At 41.3% G+C, this 19,642-nt stretch overlaps 1 protein-coding gene across 4 annotated transcripts in view; it reads left to right on the forward strand.

Annotated features, from left to right (window-relative positions):
- Positions 1-19,642, forward strand: part of AMER3 (APC membrane recruitment protein 3) — a 116,295-nt gene that overhangs the window by 15,830 nt on the left and 80,823 nt on the right. For 3 of the 4 annotated variants that reach the window (XM_075569478.1, XM_075569477.1, XM_075569479.1), the window contains one exon: positions 6,272-9,001. In XM_075569478.1, the coding sequence (XP_075425593.1) occupies positions 6,287-9,001 (2,715 nt within the window). In that variant the 5' untranslated portion in view covers positions 6,272-6,286. The remainder of the gene's footprint in view (positions 1-6,271; positions 9,002-19,642) is intronic. The other variant, XR_012787913.1, reaches the window with a different exon arrangement.

Here is a 19,642-nt window from a genome sequence, read left to right on the forward strand (position 1 = left end):
CCTGCTAAAATAGCGTTAAACATATGGAGCAGCTGTGGGGCGAGTGATTCAGAGAACTTCTTATAATACAGCCCCGAAAAGCCATCAGGACCTGGTGCTTTTGATGGTTTCAGTTCCTTGATGGCTTGCGACACTTCTTCCAATGTGAAGTCAGCGCCCATAGCTTCTCTGTCACGCTCTGTCAATCTCTCCAGTTTTGAGCTGGCCAAGAAATCTCTCAGTGCGCTGCTCGTGGTTTTATTGTGTGCCACTTTCTTTCCGTCGTATAGGGAACCATAGAATGAACCAAATTCTTCTACTATTTTTTTAGGGTTGGCCGTGGGAATACCTGATTTTAAGCGTATAGCTTGGATGTTAAACTTAGATTGTCTATTTTTTAGTGCTCGAGCTAGCATCGTATCCGGCCTGTTAGCTTTTTCATAAAACGTTTTCTTAGACCAACATAAGGAGTTATCTGCTCGGGAAGTAAGTAGCATATTTAATTTGATTTTTGTGTCTTTCAGTTCCTTTGCTGTAATTGGATCTGAATTGGTTTTATGATTTGATAGCAGGGAATGTAATTTGGATTGGAGCGTCCGAATTTTGGAATCTCTGACTCGTTTTCTTTTGGCGGTAATACTGATTATTATGCCCCTTAAAGTTGCTTTATGAGCCTCCCATAAGACCGTATGGGATTCCACAGAGCCTGTGTTAACCTCAAAAAATTGAGTTATCTCCTGAGCTATTGTAGTACAAATTTCGGGTATTTTAAGGATAGATTTGTTGAGTTTCCAATTTGCGCCTGGTCGACTGGTCACAATATTATTGCACCTAAGCTCGATTGGTGCATGGTCAGACCATGAAATATCATGGATCATTGCATTAGTGACCTTCGGAACCATGTGACACGAAACGAAGAGATAATCGATTCTACTGTACGAGGTATGTGGATGAGAGTAGAAGGTGTAGTCCCTAGATGTTGGATGCAACTCCCTCCATATATCTACTAATTGGATGTCTTTCAATGCACTGCGTAGGGTGTCTTGAGCTCTTTTATTATCAGAGTCGCCTCCTCCTGACCTGTCCAGGGAAGATTGCATCGTAATGTTGAAATCTCCTCCGATTATGATATATCCTTTAGCTACTGAACTCAACAGGCGAAAGAATCTGTCAAAGAAAGATGCCTCTTGTACACAAGGAGCATATATGGAGGCCAATGTGATGGGCTGTTCATGGATTGTTCCAGTGAGAATGAGATAGCGACCTTCTGCGTCTTTCTTAATTGTCTGGAGTTCAAAGGGTATGGTATTATGGAATAAAATGGCCACTCCTGTTTTCTTGACAGATGCTGAAGCCATGTAAAATTGAGTGAAGCCTTTGTCTAAAAACCCAGGTGAGTTATTCTTGCTGAAGTGCGTCTCCTGCAAGAATAACACTTCCGTCTTTTTTCTCTTATAATCTGTGAAAGCCAGCTTTCTTTTGATCGGGCTATTAAAGCCCTTTACATTATGTGAAATACATGTAAGCGCCATTTTTCATGTGTAAGAGAAAATATGTAAAGTGAGCATTGTACTTACTCTTATAAAACATACAGAACACCTACAAGCTCAAATTGAACCCCCAAAATACCCACAACATATATATAAGCATATAAGTTTAACAGAGGAGTGCTACTGAGCATGGCAATATATATTTAAAACCAGAGACATAACATAAAACACAGACAAAGCTCAGTGCACATCCAGAAAAACTTATATACGGTACAGTGCCTAAATATACATGTATAAATAACTAATAAATAAAATGGTCTTTTAGTTTAACATTTTGGCCAAATTGTTGTAAGCCCTTGAGCCAAACTTCACGGCAGACCACGTTTCAAGGGTCCCTACACTAATATAAATTCTTAATAACCTGTGCATTGCCAGGAAGAATGATTTATAATAAATCTGTCAATATAAGTTGCAAAAGTTCTAAGTCTGATTGAAGCTTTTATTAACCTGTACATTACCAGGAAAAGCACTCTGTAATAGATTTGTCACAATCACACTGCATGCATGCATGCAAGTTCCCCTGATAGTTGGAGATGCCATGGAGTGAGCTTTTAACCATTTAAATGTGGGAGGGAGTGAGCTTCAATTGGATAGGAGGTTGCCACCCTCCAAAACAGCCAAGACTAGCTGCACAAGAATTATAAAACATACAGAACACCTACAAGCTCAAATTGAACCCCCAAAATACCCACAACATATATATAAGCATATAAGTTTCACAGAGGAGTGCTACTGAGCATGGCAATATATATTTAAAACCAGAGACATAACATAAAACACAGACAAAGCTCAGTGCACACCCAGAAAAACTTATATACGGTACAGTGCCTAAATATACATGTATAAATAACTAATAAATAAAATGGTCTTTTAGTTAACATTTTGGCCAAATTGTTGTAAGCCCTTGAGCCAAACTTCACGGCAGACCATGTTTCAAGGGTCCCTACACTAATATAAATTCTTAATAACCTGTGCATTGCCAGGAAGAATGATTTATAATAAATCTGTCAATATAAGTTGCAAAAGTTCTAAGTCTGATTGAAGTTTTTCCTGGGGTTTCTTATAGTAATATTCATACCTGCTATGTCGGCTTGATGTGGTGGCTGGATATCGTACATCCTGGGAAGGGAGGGGTGAGGGAAAGGGTGGGGATAGGTAGACAATACATGGAAAACAACAATGGGATTGCGGCAGGGAAGGATGGGGAGGGAAAATAAAAGGTGGGAGAAAAATAAATAATAATAATAATAAAGAAAAACACATGATACAAGAGCGTATCTCGGGAGCCCCCAAGAGTAGCTCCTGCGCCCAGAGGGTGGGGGTGTCTGGTTCCAATTTCATGATGGGCCAGTCTCCTAAAGTGGAGATCAACCACCCTGGGTCTTGGTAACGGTCCTTCCAAACTGAGGACCGAGAAAAGGGGTACATGCACGAAGGAGAGTAGCTCCCCCGGCACTATATTAATATTGTACAACTTGTAAAACTTGTAAAACTGGTGTCACATATATACAACTCATATATAACTTATATGTCTTGTCTAATTTAACGAACTAACTTAACAACCTTGTCAGACCCGTCAATGTTCCATACTCGTCCAACTTGTCAACTTTATTGTTTGTTCCACCCGTCAGCTTTCAGATTTGTCTAGACCGTCCACTATCTCTTAGTATATAATTTATATAACTTGTCATTTGAATAACTGTGACTAAATATACACACATACATATATATCTATACACGTACACATACCTACATACACCCGTACATACATGTATACATATACGCATATAGATATGCACCCTTATATACATATATACATAAACCCGTACATACATACATACATACATACATATACCTATAATCATAGTCCTAAAAATACATATAACCGCCTATATATCATATATGATAACATATATAGCTTATACAGTACGTCAGCATTATGCCCTTACTTATGTATATTGTATTATATATCTACAACTACTATACTATACATCCCTTATATATCATATTTATAATATAACAACCGTGCTTAATACCTGTATCTCATCCCAGGAATGTATATATTGTAGATAGTATATCACATTTAATTATAGCATTAACCATATTAATTGACTATATATAATCATATCAAATCCATATAATATAATATAAGCAATATACAATATATATATATATATATAGTATAGTACATAATACAATTAATTACATACACCATGTCAATTATATACATTGGGGGGGGGGAATTATTAAGCATGAGGCACAGTTTGATAAGTGTTTGAGAAATAAGGGGCGGGCAGGGGGAACTCTTTATTCAATGTGGCATCTTGTAACTAAATATACATATATCTATGTGTCCTAGACAGGGCAAATTAGTCTATTGTGGGATTTGCGCTGAACTTCAGGGATGTTTAGGGCGGTCGGAGGGGTGTTCCATGGTTTCAGCATCTCTCCGGCCCCCTCACGACCGCCCCGGACAACCCCCGACCTCCATCTTAGGTCCTGATGTATTGTAAGGCTACGTCATCCGGGTGCGGCCGAGCTCTCACGAGATGAGAGCGCCCGGCGATGACATCATCTTCCAAAGCGCGCGAAAGCTATTCAGCTTCCCGCGTGAGACCAGGAAGGAGCCTGGTAAGATGGCTGCGTCGCTAAAGTTGTGTGTGCGTCTGCTCCGAGTGGGATATGAACTCTTTCAGCCAGGAGACATCCAGGTAAGGCTGGTCTTTGTCGGGGCGTCATCCTTGTGGTACTACGGCTCCTCCGGTGCAGGGCAAGGATATGAGGGTGCGGGATCTGATATGATAGAGTAAGCAGGGCAGGTTATGCTTTATCAGATCTAGGTGACATCTCAGCTGCGCCATCTTTGGTGGGTTTTCTGATGTCAGATGTGCCAGCTCGACTCCAGCTGGGTGTTGGGATGCTGGAACGGGTCGGAGGGGTCTGGGGTGGGTTATGATTAGCTCCGGTGATTCCAAGTTTGGCCAAAAATCCCTCACCTTCTTCAGGGCTCCGCAGAGTGTGTGCTACTCCATTTTTAATGGATAGAAGGGCACAGGGGAACAACCATCAATACCTCGTGTTGTTATCCCTGAGGGCCTTAGTGATATGTGCAAAGGCTTTCCGTTTGAGCAAGGTGGCTGGTGCCAGATCTTGAAATATTTGTATTTTAACTCCTTCAAATGCTAGGGAGTTATCCTCTCTGGCAAGCCTGCATACCTCTTCCATTGTACGGAAATGGTGGAAGCGGGCCACAATGTCTCTTGTGGGATCTCATTTCTGAGGCTTGCTACAGAGAGCTCTATGGCACCGGTCCAGTTTGATTTCAGACTCCGGTTTATCAGGGAAGATATGTTCCAGCCAGCTATTTGTAAAATCCTCAGGGTCGAGGACACTCTCTGGAATACCCCTCAGCCTTATATTACACCTTCTGTCACGGTTCTCTGCGTCCTCCACTTTATCTTCCAGAAATTTGATTCTGTCATTCATTGTGGAGACTTGATCCTGTGTCTGTGCAATTGTGGCTGTAGTTTCATCTGCATTTCTCTCCAGGGTGTCAGTTCTCTCCCCAAGTGCATCAACATCCTTCCTAAGAGCCCATAATTCAGTCTTAAAGAATTTTTGCATCTGGGCACAAAATTCTTTCATGTCCTTTCGTCGGACCATCTCCTCGTCCCTGTCATCCTCCTGAGAAGGATCACTGTCAGGGTCCATGCTAGCAAGCAGAGCGGGAAGCTTTGGTTTCTCCGCTGGTATCTCTGCCTTCTTTCTAAAATATGTAGTGACCGGTTGACTCTTAGCTCGGGCCACTCTGCCTGCAGGCATCCTCGGGTGTTTATAGGTTTTTCTTTGTAGTTTATATAGTTATATCATGGGATTTGTTGTTGTAATTAGCTTTATTAATGCCGGTGGGAGAGGAGCTCAGAAATCAAAGCTCCATCTTCCTCACCGTCGCCGCCCCTTCTCCGCTGATGCTGATTTAACTGCGCATATAAGTGATATACCATGTGAGTGTGATTTTACTTTTCTGCGGCAGATAAAAGTACTTTGCAGTCTGCACTATGTCTGTTTTTCTTCTCTAAATCTTATATATGCCTGGAGGATTTCCTACATGCTGTTTATACATGTGACCATTTTACAAGCAGTACAATACAATGATGCCTTTATGAACACCCTGACACAGAGAAATCTGTGAGTATAACTTCTACAGGGTGAATGAGCACTGATTCCAAGTTGTGAATTCAAGACATACTGCGCAATGTGCATTTGGTTTCTTATTACATGTCATATACATTGAGGATTTGACTCCATGCAGTTCCTATATATGATCATCTCACAACTACCGCAGCCTAAAGAAACCTTTATATACATCTAAACACAGAGCAATCTGTGAGCATATTTCTACTGGGTGAATGAATACTTCTCTCGGCATTTAAAGACATACTGCGCAATTTGCATATTATTTTCTCTATTACATGTATTTGCGCTCCCTGACCCCTCTGGACTTCTAAGAATCACGTGAATTGAGAAAGTAATCCTCTTCAAAGGTTGAGCAGCATCTGATTGAGCTTGTTTGTATATTTACTTTTACAAGCACAAAATTCACTATTGATTTATTTTGACTGGACACTATAAATCACTTTGTTTGGGTATATTATTCACCTATATCAATATTATGTAATATTATTTAATAGATTTAAGCGCGAATCAATAACATTGTTTGTTTTTTACTTTTTTGTTTCCAGTTATACATTTCCAACATGGAATTGATGCGGGGCAAGACCTTCATAAAAAGCTATGCACAAAAGCCTCCTCAAAAAATGTTCTCAGCTGGAGTTAAAGAAAAGAGCAATGTAATGTCTGAAATTAATCTCAGGGAATGGGAAGGTAAAAAGAATGATTCAGATACACGAACAGTATCAAGTGGACAATCTTTCAATGGAACAGATAACATTCATTGCCATACATTTGTTAGAAAAAGCAAAACACACGACTGTGTCACAAGAGAAAATAAAGCAGAGCAAGTCTTTTCAGATAATGGGAGAGGTCGGTTTCCCACTAGTATAAGTTTCTCAGGAGTTGAAACTAGCCTAAATACTACTGGGAAAATGAATAATACACACACCATGGGTCAATCAACTTACAACCAACATATAATAGACTACAGAAACTTTGTGCCTCATATGCCTTTTGTACCATCAGTGGCAAAATCCTTCCCAAGAAAGAGAATTTCCCTGAAGAGATCAAAAAAAGGGTTAAAGGACATATTCAATATAAAAAAGAATAAAGAGCAAAGGGTAATATCACTGGTAGAGAATAATAAAGGGCTACATCCAATGATATGTGAGATGGAGAAAATTAAAAGAGTTGGAAAGCACCATCTTAAACAAACTAGCGAAAAAATTTCTGACGAATCCGCGGCTCACGACTTCTCTGACAATGAAATGCTGTTTGACTCTATTGAATTTTGCCACAATTTGTGTGAAGACATTGCTTCCCTTAAAAGCTTTGATTCTTTTACCGGCTGTGGGGAAATATTTGCAGATGAAAGTTCTGCTTCTCTCGATATAGAGAATTGCAAAGATGGTAAAAAACTAAAGTTCGTCACAAAAGAAAATCTTATTGCTGGGAACTACCAAGGAGGAGTAGAACAGCTTGCCTCCCCAGGCAAAACTGAAGCAAGAGACTTTACCCAATTTTGTGGGAAAGTTAATACATCTACAAGAAGTTTATATTCAATTTTTCCTTTTGCTAGCAAGTTGAGCTTGCCAAATGATACAATCGCAAAGAAAGATACTAACCACCAAGATCTTTCAACAGATCAATTTTCTAACTCCACTTATAATGATTTTGTAGCTTCCAATGAGAACTCTGCTGGTGCAAGTTCCCCCATATCTACAAGTGATGAAGGATATTATGACTCATACTTTCCAGGATTGGAGGATGAGAAAAAGACTGAAAGTCCTCTATCATTTCCAAGAGAAAGTTACAGTGGTGATGCTCTTTTTGAGTTATTTTGTGATGATAATGAGACCAAACTAAACCCTGTCCCAGATGATGAATTGTCAGTATCACAGCACAATGCTGATATTCCTATGTCAATGTATAGTTTTTGTGTGGGGGCTGAAGAAAATATGGCTTCTCAACCAACTGATGACCTTGTTGGAGATGAAACACTGCAAAGTTCATGGAAAGGCAGAGAATGTTTATTGAAACTGTGTGATACCGAGCTATCTTTGACAATGGGAATTGTAAACTGGCTGAAGAAGACGGGTACAAATATGAAAATCCAAATTACTAATCCAAATTCTTGCAGCTCTGACCAATCGGAATACAAGCAAACACCAGCGACAGAGGATAACAATAAAAGCAAATCAATCATTTGTAATGGATCAATTCACAGAAACAAAGAAAGAGAGTATATATCACAAACAGTAAAAGCAGAAAGCCATGGCAAAGAAAATGAAGGTAGTGATTACAAGCATCTTATAATATCCACTTCACAGAGAAAAGAAGCACTGATTTGTATGCTTGAGTCCAATTCATGTTTTTCTGAAAATAAGTTAATAACTTGGCCACCTGTAGATTACCATGTTTCAAACCACAAATCCCTAATTATAAAGAATTTTAACAATGATGCTTACATTAGTAATGAATTAGAATTGTTCAATCCATATTTAACCACATTAGCTCATATGGATTCTATGCATATATTAAGCAGTAACAATGCACTTTCTTCTTTTAAGGATGACCGACATAAACCTGTCCATGTTCTTAGTGTGAGATGTGTTACAAGCAGCACAAGTTCTTCACTAACAGAAAATGATAAATGCATACTCAAAATCGTGGAGCAGTGTTCTAATCAAGTTGCATCATTACAAATTACACATGGAGTAGAAAGTAAACATAAAACAAATCCCACGTGCTCAGAAAACATATTGCAACCCTATAACATATCCCAAAATTATAAGAAACCCATTGGACAACAAGACCATGATTCTCAGCAAAATACAGACTATCTTGAAGCAAACAAGAAACATTTGAAAATACTTCACATTAGAGATACAACTGTATCACCATGGACAAACAATGCTTTTAAACTCACAAAATGCAAACAAGATTCAAAGTATCATCATGACCCAAACCAAGGATATAAATCTAAAGCACATATGAAACAAGAGGTAATTCCAAAGAAAATGGAAGCTCCAGACTTTGTCAGCAGACCAAACTTCCTACCTTTCACTAGCTCTCAGTGTTCATCTGTGATTTTGAGCTGTTCTTCATCTTTGTACAAAGTGTACAATTCTGGAAATTATTTCAACATACCAGAGAAGTTTAATCAACAATTACGTAATAATGAAAAACTGCCACCAGATTCAGATTTTCCTCTTCATGTTTTATCTTTCACAGACTTTTCTAAAAACATAGGGGAGGGGTCTGGATTTATCACACCTATACAATATGTTGGGAAAAAGGTAAGTCGTGATGTACAGTACTAAATAACTATTTGCCTTTTCATAAGACATTACATTTTTCACATCTCTCTATATCTGCCTGTTCAGACAAATCCAACCCTTCATAGCTACCATTGCTTAGTTTATTAAATACCATTATTGTAATATTAGTGAATACATCTAAATGTTAATAAACTCATAACATCACACATTTAAATATGAGCATTAGAAGTGCCACATTCATCAAGTGTGGTGCTGGAAGGTGTCTTATGGAATAGTACTATTTAGTAAAACTGGTCCACAGTCCTCTCTTAACACTATTAATTCTCTTTGCTGTCACAGTCTCCAGTGAAAATAAGTTGCATACTGTAGGTGCGCTGAGTGAAAAACATGCTTCCTTTTATTTTTTTATATATGGAAGATAATTATTTCAGTGTATGCTCCATGGTCCAGTGTTATGCGAGTTTGTGAACAACGATTCCCTTTTTATGCTATCTACACCATTTAAATGTTTGTACAATTCTATGATATCGTCAATTATCTTTTTCTATGCAAAAGAAATGTAGACCTATATTTACTAAACATTCTTCTGGCATAAGACACATTTCGCCACCTTATGGCAAAAGACTGCTTAGTAAATACAGGCATACCCTGCATTAACGTACGCAATGGGACCAGAGCATGTATGTAAAGCGAAAATGTACTTAAAGTGAAGCACTACCTTTTCCCATTTATCGCTGCATGTACTGCGCTGCAATCGTAATATACGTGCATAACTGATGTAAATAATGCATTTGTAACAGGCTCTATAGTTTCCTCGCTTGCGCACAGCTTCAGTACAGGTAGGGAGCCGGTATTGCTGTTCAGGACGTGCTGACAGGCGCATGCGCGAGCTGCCGTTTGCCTAGTGGGCGATATGTACTTACTCGCGAGTGTACTTAAAGTGAGTGTCCTTAAACCGGGGTATGCCTGTATAGCCCTAACCTTTTTAGCTTTCCCTAAATGGTCCATAACTTTTATCATTGTTGTTGCAATTGTAGCGCTGTTTCCCACACCCTATGGGAAATGTGGCGGCTACGGAGTGTGTGGTGCTTTACCTGTGGCTCACAGGAAGCCTGAACCTCTGCTGCTGGGAGCCCGGGGTGTACCTGATCCATCTGGTGATAACACCTCCACCTGTGAGGGATCCTGACAGCGCCGGATAACCCCTTCACAGGACCCAAAGCAATAAGATCACACCTGCATTTAATAACAGTTTACTGAACATAGGTAAAACTAGGAATATCACTACTCCACATACCATATAGGCCTCACACGGCCGTAGCCCCATAGTCTCCCTTCAACCATAGTCTCCACCCCTGATGGGATTTCCCCAAAGTATTGATGTGCCCCTGGGCACCCAACCTCCCTGGTGTCCACAAGAGCCAACTCACCCAATGTGTGAGACAGTGCTGCTCCAGCACCCGGGTATGGCCGAAAAGCAAAAAGGATCTACTGATCCGGTAGGAGGGTCTCACTTTTGATAGTCTATGATAGTGCGGCGGTGGTCCTGCCCCAGACCACAGTCAGCAAATTGCCGCACTGCGTCTTCTAATGGCACTATACACTAACTGTATACATCTACAGGGGAAATGTCCCTAGCTAAGGGTTTCCCTGTAGCCACCACAATCTGATTAGATGAGTGGGGCCTATCTTGAGAGTAAAGGGTTAATCTGGCCTAGTCTGCGTGCCACTGACACCCAGACTCTACCTTCCCTTTCTCTGTCCTGGCTCCAACTGCCAGTCACTCCAATTGCAAGTCACTCCAACTGCCAGAATTCTAACTGCCATGCATCTCTCAGCCCTATTGGTTGAGCCGCACCGCATGATCATCCCCTACAGCATTCTGGGGAGTGTAGTTCCCCTGCTGTGATATACTCCTAATGGCCGCCACTTGCGCTTGCTACTGAGCATCCCCCCACACTCTCCCCAGCCTCCACTGCCTATGGAAAGGTAAGGGGACAAACAGGGGACCAAGGGGACCCAGGCTATAAAATTATTTGCCATTTGTCCAGCTCTATGATGTAATTTTAAGCGGAAGGGTGTTACATAGTTACATAGTTACATAGTAGATGAGGTTGAAAAAAGACATACGTCCATCAAGTTCAAGCTATGCCAAATTTAGACAACAGATACTTTATCCTATATCTTTACTTAGTTATTGATACAGAGGAAGGCAAACAAAAAACCCCATTAAGAGGAAAAATCTGCCATCACAGTCTCCATGGGTAATGAATTCCACATTTTAACTGCCCTTACTGTAAAGAACCCTTTCCTTTGTTGCTGGTGAAATCTCCTTTCCTCTAACCTTAAGGGATGCCCCCGAATCATTTGTACTGCCCTTGGGATGAATAGTTCTTTTGCAAGCTCCTTGTACTGTCCCCGAATATATTTGTATATAGTTATCATATCCCCTCTTAGATGCCACTTTTCTAATGTAAATAAATCTAATTTAGCTAGCCTCTCCTCATAAAATAGATTTTCCATCCCCTTTATTAATTTGGTGGCTCTTCTCTGCACACTCCCTAGTTCAAGAATGTCGTTTCAAAATGAGTGGCGCCAAAATTGTACTCCATATTCAAGGTCTGGTCTACTAATGCTTTGTAAAGGGGCATAATTATGTTTACTTCCCTTCCATCCCCATTCCCCATGTAATGCAAGATAAGATCTTTTTTGCCTTTGCAGCTACTGCATGACTGTGGGCACTATTGCTAAGCCTGTTGTCTACAAGCACTCCTAAATTCTTCTCCTTCAAGGATTCCCCCAATTTATCCCCATTTAATGTGTAAGTCGCCAGTTTATTCTTGCTTCCTAAATACATAACCTTCCATGTATCTGTATTAAACCTCTTCTGCCATTTACCTGCCCACGTTTCCAGTCTCTCCAAGTCCTTCTGGAGAGAAATTACATCCTGCTCTGATTCTACTACCTTACACAATTTAGTATCATCAGCATACTGCACGACACAGTTTATTCTTACATTTGCCCGTTATGAACGGGACTTTTCTCAGTTGGTGCCCGGCTGGTGCCGAAACGGAGCGGTGAGCGAGCCGCATCTTCCCCTTCCCGCGCGTTTTAATAAAAACGCTCCCCTTCCCCTCCCCTTCCCTGAACCCCTGGCTGCTCCCCCCGGCTGCGCGCTGCTTTGCCCAGCTTCTCCCTTACCCCTGCTGCCTCTGCAGGCTTCAAGGATGCCAGGGGACCCTGGAACGCGTGACCGGCGCCAGGGTGACGCGCCGCACGCGCCAGGTAAATCCCCACATGAGCCGCCGGCTAATCGCGACTCTCCCAACACCGCGGTGGCGGCCACATTAGAATAAAGCGTGCCGCCACTGTAGATGGAGACTTTGCTCTCGATGCCAACCTCAAGGTCCTTAATAAACAAGTTAAAAAGCAGGGGTCCCAGTACTGATCCCTGAGGTACTCCACTCACGACTTTAGCCCAACCTGAAAGAGTTCCATTTATGACAACCCTCTGTTGACTATACTTCAACCAGTTTTCAATCCAGGTGCATAAATTATTACTGAGTCCAATTTTCTTTATTTTGTACACCAATGTTGCAGGGTACATGCAACCACACGCCGGTTTTCTCGATAAAGCTTATTTATTGAGCCTTAAAAATTACAATACACAAAAACAAAACAGCTTCTTGTCAGCATACAAAAACAAAATAGCTTCTCTTCAGCATAGAAAAACAAGACAGCTTATTTTCAGCATGCAGGACACAGACAGTTCATCAAACATGTACTTTGAAAACAGACCTTGTAGCAGTAATCTTACTTCAGCATTTCACTCCTGTCTCCTGACCAGCTAGCCTGCATGTGTGTACAGCTGGGGTTTTTAAAACACCTTGATGAGGCAGCTGGGCTCAGACTAATTAACTCAGCTGAAAGTTAACCTCCTCACTGCTGCACTGCTGCACTACAGATAAGTCTACCAGGCATATGGCTGGTGACGTTTATTTACCCTGTCACAACCAACCTTGTGTGTGGAATTGTTATGCAGTTTTCTAGATTTAAAGAAAAAGGAATGTATATTTAATAGGCGCCTGCTGGTAAAAAAAGGATATATATACCAAACCAGTTGGAAGGCCAGGGATTGGCTCCAGATGATGAAGATGTGCTTAGAAAAAGAAAAAAACACAATACATAGCGTAATACTGTCGATCTGACCTTTCCATTGTCCTATTAATATTCTTGTTTATTTTTCATATGTCCAATGTTTTAAGCAATGTGTTTTTAAATGTTTTTTAATATTTCACTCACCTGTTGATCTCTCAGCTGATAGATATTTGTCATATATGTTGTTTGTATTATATGTTGTTTGTCCATTTTTCATACAGTATTACGCTATGTATTGTGTTTTTTTCTTTTTCTAAGCACATCTTCATCATCTGGAGCCAATCCCTGGCCTTCCAACTGGTTTGGTATATATATCCTTTTTACCAGCAGGCGCCTATTAAATACACATTCCTTTTTCTTTGTTACTGTTCTGACCAGGGGGTCAGTTGTTGTATCTTAGGCAGCCTCTTATGTGTAGATAATATCCACACTAAAGGTCTCTTATTGTGATTTTGTTAAATTTTTCTAGCCAGCGCTACCTGTTCTGTTTTTTCCTTGTAGTTTTCTAGATTTAACCAAACTATGGTTTTATACAATGCCATTAGAATAATTTTCTGCTTTATTTTCAAAAACTTTTTCAATTACTGTTGACACTTTTTTGTCTTTTTCACTGTTACTTTGCATTGAGCCAAAGTTTTCATTGAGTTACAGTATCTGCAATAATTTGAATACCTTTTTTCTGAGTTTTAGTAGATCATTTAGATTCCCTGTCTGCGGTTCCAAACTCCAGTCCTCAAGAACCCCCAACAGGTCTGATTTTAAGAATATCCTTCCCAATTAGGGGGCAGGTGAGAGAAACTAGAACAACAGCTAACTCTGGCCTGGATTTCCCATCCACCAGTTTCAGCAACTGAGAAGCTTTTGGATGGAGCACATTTATCCCGTGGCTGTACTTTCTGGCCTAAATAGGATAGAAACTGCCTAGTAACCTAGGAGCCCTATATATACTATTTAGTACCTTTCCCTGTTTTTTGTCACAATATATGCTGTATATTATTTTCTCCCATTGTGCTAATCTTTACCTTTATTATTATTATTAAATGTAATGTGCCATTTAAATGCCCACCTACAGTAGCCTCCAAGTCAGGAACGATGATTTTGTAGCTCTTTGCTTTCCGAATATGATTTTTTACAAATGCCATGCCTAGTTTAATGATTTGAATTGAATACAATCTTTTTTTTTCTTTTAGCCTCTAGTGTGTATTTTTGTGGGCGCTCAGAGTCAGAGGTAGCCAGCATCCATAAGGTACCAAAGTACCATGAATCTGACAACATTACTGGTCACAGACAAGTCTATAACCACCCGGTCACTCAGCTGTACAGAGTGCTGCTGGCTGCATCAAGAAATACACAGGACACACTTAAACACAAATGATAAACCTTTTATTAAAGGGATGGAGGTTCGGCCAGAACTTAGAGTTTATCTGTACATAACATTGAGATTGGGCTTCTATCACATAGTATTTCACATCATTTTAAACTTAAACATGAATCTGATCCACGTGGACTGGTATATATGGGCATAGATCATGTTAAAGTGAATACAAGAGGCGGGGATAGGACTAAGATTTTATCTCAGAGAAAACCTTTCTATTTTTTTAAATTAAAAACATTGGATCCTAATGGTCTGAACATCGACATTGATCTAAATTATTTCATGGGTGATTCATTTTAAAATGCCTGTACAGTATATGGATTCATCCAATCAATTTCAATTATACTCTTTTAAATAATGTTAACACATTTTATAAAACCAATTTTAGGATAGTCCTTATCTCCCCCTCTTTACATAATAACAGGAGAATTATTATTTCAGTGTATTTTATTATGTATATTAATTAATGTTTTTTCTCCCATTCCACTGTATATATTATAAATATATTACAGTATTGTACCTTAATATGTATTATAAATGTGCTATTTGCACAATATTTTGTTTATAAGTGTGCAATGTCCCTCCCCTATATACAGTACATTTAGAAATTATCGCATTGTTTAGAAATGTCCCCATACTGTATTTGTTCCTTCTTGTATGTTTTATAAGACACATTGTATTATACATTGCAAGGCAACACTTTCAGCATGTAGTCACTAGCTGTATAAAGTTAAATCCACGAATGCAGCTGAGCTACAGGATCCGAGGGTTTCAGGTTCCTTCTGAATACTGTGATAACACAAATAACAATACATTCGGCAGGAACATGCAAAACCTTTAGATATAGCAGCAACTCATCGAAGCTACTATTAGACATTATGCCCCAATGTCTTAGAAAAAGACAGAGCTAAAGGCACTGCTAAGTCGAGCAATATTGCATTTTCCTACCGAACGGTATAGGCCTGAATAGGCCCCACAGATGTAGTGAAATGCTGACATCTGTATGTTTGACCATTGTTACTCTATTTAGTTTCTAAGTGTACATTTTATTTTATTTTTCTTGTCTTGGACTTGTTCTATTATATGAAATGCTGAAAATTCAATTTATGTGATACAAAAAAAAAAAAAAAATTCTTGGTGCCAAATCTCCCTTGCAGGGTGACACCTCTGGTTTGTCCACCACATAATATTTAATACTGAAGAGGTTCATCGGAGGGGAATGATTAATAATCCCTGCTGTAAGAAGACTACGGGGCCTATGCAGAGAGCAGCGAATTTTAAAATTGGCGAATTTATTAAAAAGTAGCTTTTTTGGAGAGTTTTAATCTCCATATGCAGAGAAGTGCGAATTCTGCTATGTTTAACATGGATGCGTGTGGCGAGTTTAAATTGGCGAGATGCGCGCTTCAGAAATGTGTTAAAACAAATTCGCGCCTTTTTTTTTCCCTTTGCAATGGCCGCGAGCGGCAGTTTTTTCTGGCGAGGCAAAACGGAGACAATCGCGCCATTTTATTGGCGCGAACAGCCGCTAGATGCCGTTCGCGCCTCTCTGCATACGGATATTTTTAAAACTGGCGAGATTGAGGTTCTCGCCAGCCGCGAGGCGAGTTTTACAAATAGAAAAGAAAAATTGGCGCGTTTTTCGGAACTCGCCATTTTCTGCTGCTTTCTGCGCGATTTTCTCCAAAAAATGGCGAATTTCGAAATAGCGCTGCTCTCTGCATAGGCCCCTACATTCGGTTATAATCAATCATATATTTTATCCTAAATTTAATTATCCCCTTCTGTATTGGAAGAAATTTACAGGGAGCTAGAGAGAGGATGCAGAGTTCATGATCTCAAATGTGCAGCAGCCCTAATGTGCCACTACTACACCCCTCCCCCACCCCACCCCCCACCCCAATGTACAACCCCCAAGCTTTTGATGGCAGTTGCTTTTTGCTTTAGGATCTGTCGAAAATAAAATCACACTAATTAATCAAAAATGAAAAGTTCACATACTGTAAAGTATGATGATGTTGTTCAGGACTATCAATTGCCTTAGCCCTATAAATACTGTACCACCAGTATCATGTCATTCGGGTTGCTTGCTCTTAATGTTGCAGTTTTTGATCATTTCATATACAGTACATACTTGAAAATGAGAGGTAAATCTCAATGTATTACTTCCTGGTAAAACATATTTTTTAAATATAGCCTGGGCGTCCCTGGTTCCCTGTTTGTCCCCTTACCATCCCATAGGCAGCAGTGGCTGGGGATGTGCATGGTTGCGTCCGTTGCAGGGCGCCACTATGTTTGTATGTGCGCAGTGTCTCCCCAATCGAGGTGGCCATCTTAGAGCGCTCGACGCATGTGCAGTGGGTTGCAAGTGGTGGTGTCCATTACACAGGGCTCAGCAGAGGACAGAGAGGGACTATATGTCCCAGGAGCCTGAGGGACATGCAGTTAGAATGTTGAGGCAGTTAGAGTTACTGGCAGTTAGAGTCACTGGCAGTTGGAGTGTCTGGCTGTTGAAACCAGGACAGAGAAAGGGAAGGTAGGGTCTGCGTGTCAGTGGCACCCAGACTAGGCGAGATTAAACCTTTAGGTCCAAGATAGGCCCCACGCACCTAATCAGATTATGGCTGCTACAGGGAAAACCTTAGCTAGGGACATTTCCCCTGTAGCTGTATACAGTTAGTGTATAGTGCCATTTGAAGATGCCGCGCAGCGATTTGCAGACTGTTGTCTGGAGCCGGAACACCACTGCACTTTCATAGACTATCAAAGGTAAGACCCTCCTACCGGAGTTCACCCCACGCAGAAGTGGAGGCTTCGCTGACAGCGACATCGCTGGATCAGTGGTTCCCTTTATCTTTTTGGCCATACCCAGGTGCTAGAGCAACGTGCACCAACTGTAACACTTTCAGTTACTGTGGACAGCGCTGTCTCACACATTGGGTGGGTTGGATCTTGTGGACACCAGGGAGGTTTGGTGCCATGGGGTACCGCATTACTTTGGGGAAATCCCATCAGGGCTGGACACTACGGTTGGAGGGCACGGTGGGGCTACAGACGTGTGATGCCTATATTGTACGTGGAGTAGTGATATACCTAGTTTTACCTGTGTTCAGTAAACTGTTATTAAATACAAGTGTGTGATCTTATTGCATTGGGTCCTGTGATGCGGTTATCCTGCGCTGTCGGCATCCCTCACAGGTGGAGGCGCTGTCACCAGATGGATCAGTGGACGGCCGCCTGTGAAAAGGCATTCATCGGCCTAAAGAAAATCTTAACGCAGGCACCCGTTCTCACTTACGCCGATCCCGAGCAGATCTACAGCCTTCATGTGGATGAGAGCTAGGTGTGGTCTTCGACCAAAAGTACCCGGCGGGCCTCTGGCCCATAGCCTATGTAAGTCACAGCTTGATCCCCAGAGAGCAGAATAATCCCGTCCACCAGTGGGAATTCCTCGCTCTCAAGTGGGCAATTGTGGACAAAGTCCATGACTATCTGTATGGAGTCACTTTCGAAGTACGTACGGACAACAATCCATTGACATACATATTGACATCTGCCAAACTGGACGCCACCGGTCATACAGTAGATGGCTGGCTCTCTCAAACTACCGGTTTACACTGAAGTACAAACCCGGGCCCCTGAACGTCAGAGCTGATGCTCAATCCAGAAGACCGGGACTAAGTACCACCCCGGACGATGAGCTCTGTGAAGAAATCCCTGGAACAGGGATGCGGGCTATGTGCTCGACCGCAGCCATCGTGGAAGATAAAATGGCCTCCTCAGAACTGAGGGTCGCAGATTCATTGGGATGTCAATCCAAGACTATCCCTGCCGCCTTTTGTCACCCAGAGGGAATGAATATCAGCCCAGATAAAATCATCGCCTGGAAAGATCTGGTGTAGTACCAGCTATGGGATCCCATGGCTGTAGCTATCTGCCAGGCCTGCCAGCAAAACAAGTCCTCCCGGATGAAACGTGCTCCCAGTGACACGGTCGCCATACTAATGCGGGAAAAGGACACATTCGAAATCGACAAGGGTTTACTCTATCGTCTGGTTCAATACCATAACCACCTGGATAGAAGGCAACTGGTTCTACCCAGGAGCCCACAGCATATGTTTCTTTGATCGCTACACGATGACCATGAACATCTTGGAGTGGACAAGACCTTCGGCTTAATACTGCACCGACACACTTTATTCGAGCAAATGCCCAGTTTGTACCTGGCAGATACCTGGAATCCGCCGCTGCTCACCTCTTGCATGCTTTGTTGCGTTTGCCTTCCCAGCCACGGTTCATGCCTGGCTGACGGGGGCCTGATCTGTTAAATGATAATGAGAAGGATTTACTAGGCTGCAATGCTTCGCGTGTCCACCAGATGGCATAAACTCATGACTTGTAAAGCGCCGAATCAGTAATGTGTGGGTTTGCAGTTGTTTCGTTTAAAAAAGATACTGTACCACAGTGTGCCATTGTACAGTAACTTGAGACTGAAGGAAGAGTTGCAAAAATGTATCAATTTAGGCTTTACATACTGTATTAAATAAAGACAAAGACCTGTTTCAGTTACAGTACACTATTCTCCAGAGACTCACCATGAGTGTCCAAGTGCAGCAGCCCGTGTTCCAAAAACCTGACAGAAGTTATGCTTATTTGATATGGGCCGCTATTAATGCAACAGAGGATAAGATGGCAACAGTTGTTCAAATTTATCAGTATTTTATCGAAAACTATGACTTTTACAAATTTTCGCCAACTCCTCATTTGTGGAAGCGTGCAATAAGGAAAAGGTTATGTAGTGACCCCTGTTTTCACCGTATTGAGCCCCAATTTGTTGGAGGGTATTGGTGTGTGTCACAGGGTTTTTCCCGTATCTATGATCATGGAGGCGGCAAAAGGCGAAGGGTCGTGTTAAAACCAACTAAGAAGTGACAGTCCCTGCCAAGCAATGCACCAGCACCAGCACCGGCTTCCAATGACGGTCCCACTGTCAGTGACAACCCTGAGACAGAGTCGGATTTCGCGGCCAGTTTTGATGAGGCTTGCATGTACCTAAGCGATTTCCCGCCTCACCTGCTGACTACAGGTGGGCTAGTCCCGCTGCAAACTATCGACGTGGGTGATGA

Source organism: Ascaphus truei, chromosome 14, assembly GCF_040206685.1.
Source record: "Ascaphus truei isolate aAscTru1 chromosome 14, aAscTru1.hap1, whole genome shotgun sequence".
Lineage (NCBI taxonomy): Eukaryota > Metazoa > Chordata > Amphibia > Anura > Ascaphidae > Ascaphus > Ascaphus truei.